Here is a 9,281-nt window from a genome sequence, read left to right as displayed (position 1 = left end):
TCATTACATCAACATAGCTCTGATTTTGATGGCACCAAATGTGCAACAACACCAATATGTGAATATAAGGATGATGAGTATGATGCTGTCAGTCTTGGGTCTTGTCTGCTGTGTTGCACAGTACTCCCAAAGTTGTGTGTGAGCAGCCTCTGGAATGGAGTTTGCTACAGTTAACACAATAGATGGGCTGCCCAAATTATGCCTGTTTATAATCTTTGCCATGTTACTACGATCTGTCTGTGTTGCCTCTGCCCCCCCACCTTCTCTCTTAGTTCTTACATGTTTTCGACCTGATTTCGACCTGAATCCCTTCATCCCTAGACTGAGGTAACGGAGTCCGCAGCAGAATGATTTCATGTTCCAAGACAGCACTTATGTAGCATGAATAATATAATATCTCAGCAATAAACTATAACGTATTGTGGGCTAGAAAGATCCTTGTAGTAACTAAGCAGCTTCCAAATGTACGGTTCCTGTTCAAAGCAATATCACCACATGGGAGCATTTTTTAACTGAGGTTCTAATTTTTGATTGGGCCATCAGGTGGTCTTTACATGTCAGACTTAGGATGTGTATCGTTCTGTAGGATAATTCTTTCTCCATTGGGATCTTTTGCTGGGGGTCCTTGAATAAAATTGAAGACACAGGCTTGGAGTAAAAGGTAGGCCTTTATTCTTACAAGCATATGCAGAGCCATATGCAGGGCCAGCCCCTCAGAAACATCCAAGAGAGACTGCATTGAGGCACTGTGTGCAAGCACTTTTATAGAATACAGTTACAATATGTGACAATGATTTCACCAATCTCATGAGTCCTTGCCCACATAACATCATTCCAAACCAATCAGAAAGCATTAGCAAACTCCAGTGGTGATTCCAAGATTCTGTCCACCTTGTTAACATCTCCATTGTCCTACTGTCTTTTCAAGACTAATGAATTTTGGTTCTAGTTGGAACAGTTACTATTGTGAATATGCTTTCAAGCATACTTACATTCCATATGCCATTGTTTCCTGATGGGTCAGGCTGACTCAGGTACACCGGAGAAATTTGGACAAGTTCCCTTGAGTTAAGTTTTGCCTCAGCTCAGGGTGTTTGTGAATGTATGAGCACCCCCAGTTCTATTCCTTTCCCATAGGGGATTTGTGTCCTTATACTTTCTCAGAAATCCCATTTCCTTACTTATAAAATACATAGCTCAAGAAAGAGGATTTTATTTAAAAACCCTGAGCTACATTGTGAAACCACACAGACTAAGGAAAAAGCTGGATGACTTTGGCTAACTAGTATCTTTCAGTCTCAGAGATATAGAGGCAGGCAAGCAAGCCACCCCAGATGTACATTTTTCTTAATGAAAACACACTTATAAAGTTGTAAATATTGTTTTAAACATTATTATAAAATCTCACTATTTCTCTTCATTAAACACTTTGATTATGCTGTAAATATTTTTCCCTCTAGATGGCATCATTGCTGTATTCAAGAATCAAACATTGGCAATTCCCACTTATTACATCAATCACAACTTCTCTCACAGGTCAAATGCTCCTTGATTCCAAACAATAGGGTAATTAATCATGCATCAGCTGGGTCTTGGCACTGGCCTATTTGGCAAGAACCCAAGAGTTCAAACTAAGTTTGTCTGCTTTTTCTATAGATTTTAGGATTCTCTTTGAGCCTGTTCTCAACAGGCCTGCAATTCAATGCTTATTCCTTATGATTATAAAACATATACCTTCTTAATAGTTATTATACATGTATGAATATATAAAATTCCCCATTAGTTCCTTCCCCACAACTATATAGATTTCACTTGCACGTTTGCTCTTCATATGATACATATCCAAATCCAGTAGTCATTTCCTCTTCATCTCCACCTCTTCTCACCATGCTTCAGGAGGGCTTTCTGGGTGTCTTCCAAGCTTTTCTGATTAAATCTTTGGTACCTCATTTAAAAGTATGGAGGCATAATAGAAGGTTGTGCGTTTGACATAGAATGGTATGCACGGTTTGACAGCAGGCTCACATAACACAATATCCTATTCACACTTGCTTGGGAGGAATATTAAAAGGAAAAAAAACATGAATTTTATTTTATCATTATAATTATATCATAATCATAATAACAACCTAATAGCTGTTTTGTTTTGATGGCATTTATATGTCATATTAATTAACCTTTGGAAATGCTGCAAAAAATTATGCTACTTGAGCGCCTCCCAATATACTTAACTTTTTAATGGCAAAGGTTTGTGCAGAAAGAAAACATGGTGTTCTATTAAGTGTACAGTATATTTTCCTCTGCTCGGAGCAGTAGCACTCACGATACAATCTTATTTTTTTATAGAAGCTTAATAAGAAGTTTGTTTTCCACACCACACTTTCCATTCAAATTAGATGTTTTTCACTCCCCCACTTTCTTGAGTAGCAGGAGGTCTCAGGGTGTAGCTTTTTACATGGTCCATTTCTTTTTTTAAAAAATAACCGTATTTGATTTGATTTTTTACAATCTACAATAAAACAAATAATAAACCAACAAAACATGGAGTACAGCATATATAAAAATGATATCAAGATTATATGTCAGCTACAGAGTTCTAACAGTTAGTCGAAGTGGCATATCATACATTCCAATAGCCATCTCTACTCTCTTTACTTATCTATGTGTAGCAGTGTGGAAAATTTACTCTCGCCACAGTGAAACATGAGATGGAGGTGGGAGGACAGAGAAAACTCGTAGAGTCCTGTTAACTTGAGCTATAAATGGGTACCATGTATCATCAAATTTGTCTTCTTTTTAGATGCCATGAACTTTTCTATAATGCCTCATCAATTTTTTCATAGAGCGCTATTTTCCACACTCTGCCCATCCACCTTTCAGCTGAGAGATTATCTGCTAGTTTCCACTGAAATGAAATTTCCTTGTGGGCCGCCACTAATAAGAATATGATCAGGTTTTGATATATTATCGGCATGTCTAGGTGCTCTGTATAAGACAAAAGGGCCAGAGCAGTATTTGGGATCAACAGTTGCCCCATGATATCTGAAATGTTTCCAATGACCATATTCCAAAAATGTTTGACTGGTTCACAGTTCCACCACATGTGGTGGAATGAGCCCACGACATCACATCCCCTCCAGCACAATGGAGATAATGAGTTATTGATACGATACAACTTCAGAGGTGCTCAGTGCCAACAAACAAGCACTTTAAGTGCTGCTTCTTGGATTTTGGCTGAAGCAGTTTTTAAAGGGGGCTTAATGCAAAACTGGTTCCATTGCTGTTCAGCTATTACAATACCTAGTTCCTCCTTCCATTTCATTCTGAAACCTGTGGTGTTGCTCATTGTGGCCTCTATAAGCATTCTATATATGAACACTGCCAGTCCCTTTCTTTCTAGATCTGAGCTCGTGCACAAATCCTCAAATGTTGTAAGAGAGAGTTTGGTGTCAACCTGATTTCCTAACTTGCACACTAACAAGTGTACTTAAGCTATATGTAGCCAGTTGTAGGTTGTCTGCCCCAATTTGTCCCGTAAAGAAGCATCAAAGCACAGTTTTAAGTTTGGTACACCCAAACCTCCCATGTTTCAAGACCTGAATCTAGTAAGTGTTTGGTATTTTAAAAATATATGTGAAATAGGAATAGTTTCATGGTCCTATTTCTTAGCAGAGATATAAATGCAACCAGCGGGATGAGCATCAACCAGTCCACGCTTTCCCTCAGACACAAATAATTACAGGCACAATCTTCTTAAGTAAAAGATAAAGAATGTTTACTCACAACCTTTCATATGTTCAGGAAACATAGGCTCTAGCTTAGGTGAAAATAGAAGGAGTCTCAGTCCATGTTAACGGTCATCTTGGAAGAGAAGCCATGTGGATGCTTCTCTCTCCTCAAGCTTAATGGAGAATATACAAAAACTACCAGACAAAGGAGGAGGAAAAGAAGCTAGGTAACCCCACCCTTTAGGAAGTTACATCACTGGTAAACAGGTATATGGGATATTTCCCAAATATCCCTTAAAGGGAATGTGCAAGTTTGCTTATTCTAACACTCCTCCTCAAACTGGCATGCAAGAATACAACAGCCCCATCTTGACACGAAGTCTCTTGGAGAGATAGAAGTTTAATAAATAATAATAACAGTAAAATAATAACATCCAGCAGTGTTTTCAAAAGTGGTAAATATTTTTCAGATAATATTTCTGCCACTGTATTAACTCTGAAGGAGAATGATTATTCTGTACCTACGATGGAACTGCATTTATTTTTACTGTAAGGTTGCTCAGACTTTTCCGTCCTGTTTTCTTAATTGTATGGTAACAGAACTGTTGTCTGCCAACTCTTGCAGTCATTCTAATCAGCCGGAATTAATGTGTGTGCGCGCACACACACACACACACGTCTTAGCCCAGGGCAAGCTGATGCCCAAGGGCCCCGGCATTCCTGGAGCCGGCCCTGCACGCACACACACACACACACAATTTGTGGGGGGGCTGGTGCAATATGTATTTTTTCAGTGTACCAGTGTAACAGTATTATCAGATAGACACATTTATTACTACCTTATTTCTGCAAGAACTTTATGCAATATCCGCTGAAGCACAGGCAGAGCAATCCAACTCATAGGAAACCATCGGAAGAGTGTCAGCAGAGGAGGGGCTGGCGGGAAGGTCCGTGGCATCCAATTGCTGTTTGGGAGCCTCTGGGCTGGCTGAATGCAGACTCAGCCAGGAGCTGCCTGCGGGGACTGGAAAGTAAAAGCCAGCTCTCATGAATACCCCTAAAGGGGTGTAAGCACTCTCCATAGACTTCCATTGTAATTATTTCTTAGACTGACCTTTTTCTTGGCGTAACTTGGCCCAGATTGGATCCCATAGGAGCACTCTGAACAGGAGTTGGATGTTGTGTAAGTCCCCCCCATCCCTTCCTCTGACACCCCCTGAACACCCCTTTCTTGGGCCTTACACTGGCTTACACCAGCACCCCCTCCACTGGGCTGGCTTCCATGGCAGACCCCTGGCTGAGCCACAGCTAAGCCAGGATGAGGGACTTCAGCCAGCAGAGCCCAGCAGAGCTGGGATCCTGCCGGCTCAGCCGGGAGTCCACCCTATCCAACTCCCCTCAGCCCTGTGTAAATACAATCTCATCCTAACTCTTTCTCTTTCGATCAAAATTCAACTCAGGTAGGTAAGTAAGTCTAAGTAATAACTGCTACCTATTAACTGATAAAAAATCTGCTTTCATCTCATTCTAACCTCATTTTCCTCTCAGATGTTCCAGGCCCCATCTGCAGCACCAGGATAAGACTCAATTGCTTCTCAAGTATACCCACAGACGTACATAGCCACTTGGAGGTGAATGCTGATTTAATTTAATAAATTTAATAAAGGGCATCCAAACTCTTATAAAAGTGCTTTTTTTGGTCCCCTCACCACCCTCAGAATTTGCGTAAGTTTCTTCAGTAATGCAACCTGCCAAACTTTTTACACCATTGTTCCAAATTTACTTGGTTGAAATCCTTCCAGTTCTGTGCTATCACTGTTCTTGCAGCTGAAAATAACTGGTCCAGCAATTTCTTATGTTTTAAATCTCTTTCTATGCCCTCAAACAAACCCCAAAGTGCCAGTTGTGGAGCAGACCTTATCCACTGTCCAGTGACTGAACTCTCTTCCTGAAATATTTCCATCCAGAAGGCTTGCACCACTAGGCAATATCACTGCATATGTACATACATGCCAATTGAACTGCAATTCCTCCAGCACCTCGGAGTTGCTCTGGGACACATTAATGGAAGCCACCTACGGGTGAGGAACCATTTATGAATCACCTTTGGAGATTGTACTCTAACCCCTGCTGGAATTGATTTATAGGGATACTTTAACCATATTGCAGTGCTTACCCTGAATTAACACCAGCCAGATTGAACAGATCTTTTCCTATTATTTTATTTTTCCTTGAAATCCCTGCAAATGTTTTGCTTTGAATTTTATTTTCAGTAAAAGCCCTACAGAAAAATCTATCCTACAAGAATTACTTGAATAATGAAATGACGATCTCTTAGCTGCAAATTATATTACAGCTCCCCCAAGTGGATTACTGCAAACAGTGCTGCTCCTTAGGGATAGCTATCACTACAGAGCGATGGGTAAAAAGCATCATTATATGAAATGTTGAAATAAAAATATGGTGATTTCATCAAAACTTTTATGTGGACATCTGGAGGACTTATATTAACTTATATGCTTAATTCAAGATGCATCTACCGATGGGCATTATATCTGTAATGTAAACTGTTGGTGGTTTATTAGCAGTATTATTAGTATTCATATATTATTTTTCTTTAATTTTATTTTTATATTTTGTACCTGCAATATTTTTGTTTATTTTATTATTATATTATTTTTCTTTTCTTTCCTTGTGAATTTTCATATAAACATTAATTAAAAAGTGTGACTATTATGATTTTTATATGTTCTTCTTAAAACTATGCTTTATCCAAATATACTATGCTAATAGTGAACACATTCCTTATGTGCACATAATAACACTCACAAAAGGGAGGTATGTATCAGTAGGCTTGGAGTAACCCAGAGGTTTGCAGAAGTACAAAAAAAATTGAGGGGAAAAAACCCTTAAGGGATGAAACACTTCAAACAGCCCAATGAAGACTGAGCATGCTCAGTGCTTGTTGGGGAAAATAAAATAAAAAAATCAGGAGAAGGTTAAATGGAATGGAGTATCCTGGAAAAGAATGCAGCTGACTGGCTGAAATCCTGAACAGGTCCCACTTGTATTTAAAAAATATTTTTAAAAGTAAGGATATTGTGAAATCAAGGCTCAAAATAGTAAAGGTATCTCCAGTGAAGGGGTCTCATTTATATTGGAACGCACACACACGTTTAACAAAAATACGAATATAATTCATATATATATATATATATATATATATATATATATATATATATATATATATATATATATAAAAATAATCTTACATGGTCATAAATAACATAAAAACAGAATTACCAAACTTGAGGTATCTGTTCCTTTGAGGGGACATTTACAGTAAACATCCTAATCCTGAATTAAGGGTTCCTAGCATTGTATTGACTTATCAAAGTTAATTTTCTCTTTCCACATATGTACATAAATCTAATGAAAAACACTATGTACCCTTCTAATGTTTAGCAATATTACTTTTTCTATTTTTATATTAAAATAATTTTGTTATGTTTATGGCTGCAACAAATATGCTTGCATACACATGTATACTACAGATATACTCCTTAGAAATCCAGGACTGAGGGTGTTTCCTTGGTGAGAGTACTAGTGCGCACATCCTCACCCGAATCAACAGTGCTTTTTTTGGTGAAAAATGAGGTGCCGGTACTCATATCTTGACAAACGTGTCATGGGTGCCAGCACAAAATTGCTACCATGGGCAGCGAAAAAAGAGGTGCCAGCAGTAGTGGCTGGTGCCCATTGAGCCTGGTGGGGCAGCAGCCAGGGAGGCCAATGGTAGGTGGAGCCAGAGCCAATGACAGGCAGAGCCAACTGTTTCTGATTTTGTGCACCCTCCTTCTCCCTGCTGAGTTCTACAAGGGCAACACGGAGACTAAGGAGGAGGCCTCTGATAGACAGGACCATCCCCTGGACTGGTTGTAGGAAAGAAGATGGGGGGGTGGATGAAGGAAGACTGAAGTTGGTGGGGCATTGTCCCAGTTGCCCTAATGGACCAGCTGCCACTGGGTGGTGGCACTCTGTACCAGTGAGCAGGGCTGGCTCCAGGCATGCTGGGGCTCTTGGGCTCCAGCCTGCCCCGGTCCCTGGCACACGCTGCCACAGATCGCACCGCCCACCTGTTCCCTCACTCTGCCTATCTTTCTGCCCTGTGTTTTGCGGCTCCACACGCAGTGCAGCACTTAACCAAGATGGCGGCCAAGGTTTCGCTAAGGGTGTGAAGCCTCCACTGCCATTTTGGTTGATGGATTGCATGCGTGCTACGCATATGCAGGGCTGCCATCAACGAAGATGGCGGCAGACGCTTCAGCCTCTTAGGGAAACCTCAGCCACCATCTTGGTTAAGGGTAGCGCTGCACAGGCAGCCACAAAACACAGGAAAGGTAGGCAGAGCGAGGGAACAGACAGGCGGTGCTATCTGTGGCAGCTATTCTGCTGCTGATCGCGGAAGGGGAGCACTACTCCCCCACCCTAAAGAGGGGTCCTTCAGGGGCCCCTCTGGGCCACAGGGCCCTTGGGTAGGGCCCAACCTTGCCGCCCTTTAGAGCCAGCCCTGAATAGCAACATGACCCTTGAAGAGTTAAATATTAGAACTTTGTATTATGGGCTAAAGTTAGACACCACTCTTTCGGACTTTCCTTTCTTCTGCTTTTCAGTTTCAGTTTCACTTGTTCTCTACCCAGCTAGCAATAAAGAAGCATGTTTCTTTGCCTACAATAAGAAGCAAAAGTTTGTTTATTCTGTATTATGTTGAGTAGAGCAGGATTGTGTGCTTATTGCTTAAGGGTGAAATAAAGATGTAACTTAAAGTGATCTGAAAAAAGTATCTATGCTAAGTTACCCTTTAGTCTTTTAAACTCCCTGCTGGGAGGAAGGGAGGGATATAAATTAAATTATAAATTAAATAAATAAATAAATATACACTCACTATACTCACAACTATAGTGGCTAGTGCTTTTTTTCTTTGAGAATTTCCCTTTCTTTGGTATTCACTTTATCCTCAACATCCTTTTTTCTCATGAAACAAAAAATATGCCAGTCATTTAAATCCTGTTCATACTAAATTTTCTGTTAGCTTGACCTCTACATAGCCTATTATGCAAGTTAATAAACTCTCTGCATAGTGGAGGGGAAAGGTCAATGACTTTCCCTTCCCGTGGCTTGGCCCTCATATCCTCTACACCAGTGAAAGGGGGGGATTGGCTGGCGCTGTGCACTCCCCCCACCCCCAAAAATGTCCCATCTAGAAATGTGGTTGCCCCACCTAACAAGGAAGGCTGGCTACAGGACTGTAACAGATGAACAGTTAAAGTGGATCCTGCAAGCCCTTATATTTGCAAAGAGACATATACTTCAAGGCTGAAACGATAAACACCCACCAGTTACTACTTAGTGGTCTGAAGATCTGACTGCCCTTTCTGCATTTGAACACATGTTTTATAGTCAACTCATCAGTCTCATGTGGATTCCTATTTGGACTTACAGACAGCTTCTATTAATATAAGTCAGGAGTGGTAGATTAATTTTATTGTTAAT

General features: G+C 40.3%; 1 protein-coding gene across 3 annotated transcripts in view; it reads right to left on the bottom strand.

The window, feature by feature from the left end:
• Positions 1 to 742: 742 nt before the first annotated feature.
• PLAU (plasminogen activator, urokinase) overlaps positions 743 to 9,281 on the bottom strand; it is a 29,993-nt gene continuing 21,454 nt past the window's right edge. Inside the window, exons 11-12 of one of the 3 annotated variants that reach the window (XR_009763891.1) lie at positions 4,568 to 4,752; positions 743 to 2,047 (exon numbers count right to left, since the gene is read on the bottom strand). Coding sequence is in view for 2 of the 3 variants with exons in the window: in XM_061634829.1 (XP_061490813.1) it covers positions 4,729 to 4,752 (24 nt within the window). In the remaining variant the exon portion in view is untranslated. Of the gene's footprint in view, positions 2,052 to 2,078; positions 4,753 to 9,281 lie in introns of those variants that run through there. The other 2 variants (XM_061634830.1, XM_061634829.1) reach the window with 2 other exon arrangements.

The sequence above is a fragment of the Rhineura floridana genome, chromosome 7, assembly GCF_030035675.1.
Source record: "Rhineura floridana isolate rRhiFlo1 chromosome 7, rRhiFlo1.hap2, whole genome shotgun sequence".
Taxonomy (NCBI): domain Eukaryota; kingdom Metazoa; phylum Chordata; class Lepidosauria; order Squamata; family Rhineuridae; genus Rhineura; species Rhineura floridana.
Note: the sequence above shows the minus strand (reverse complement) of the source record. Positions and strands in the feature narration are given on the sequence as shown.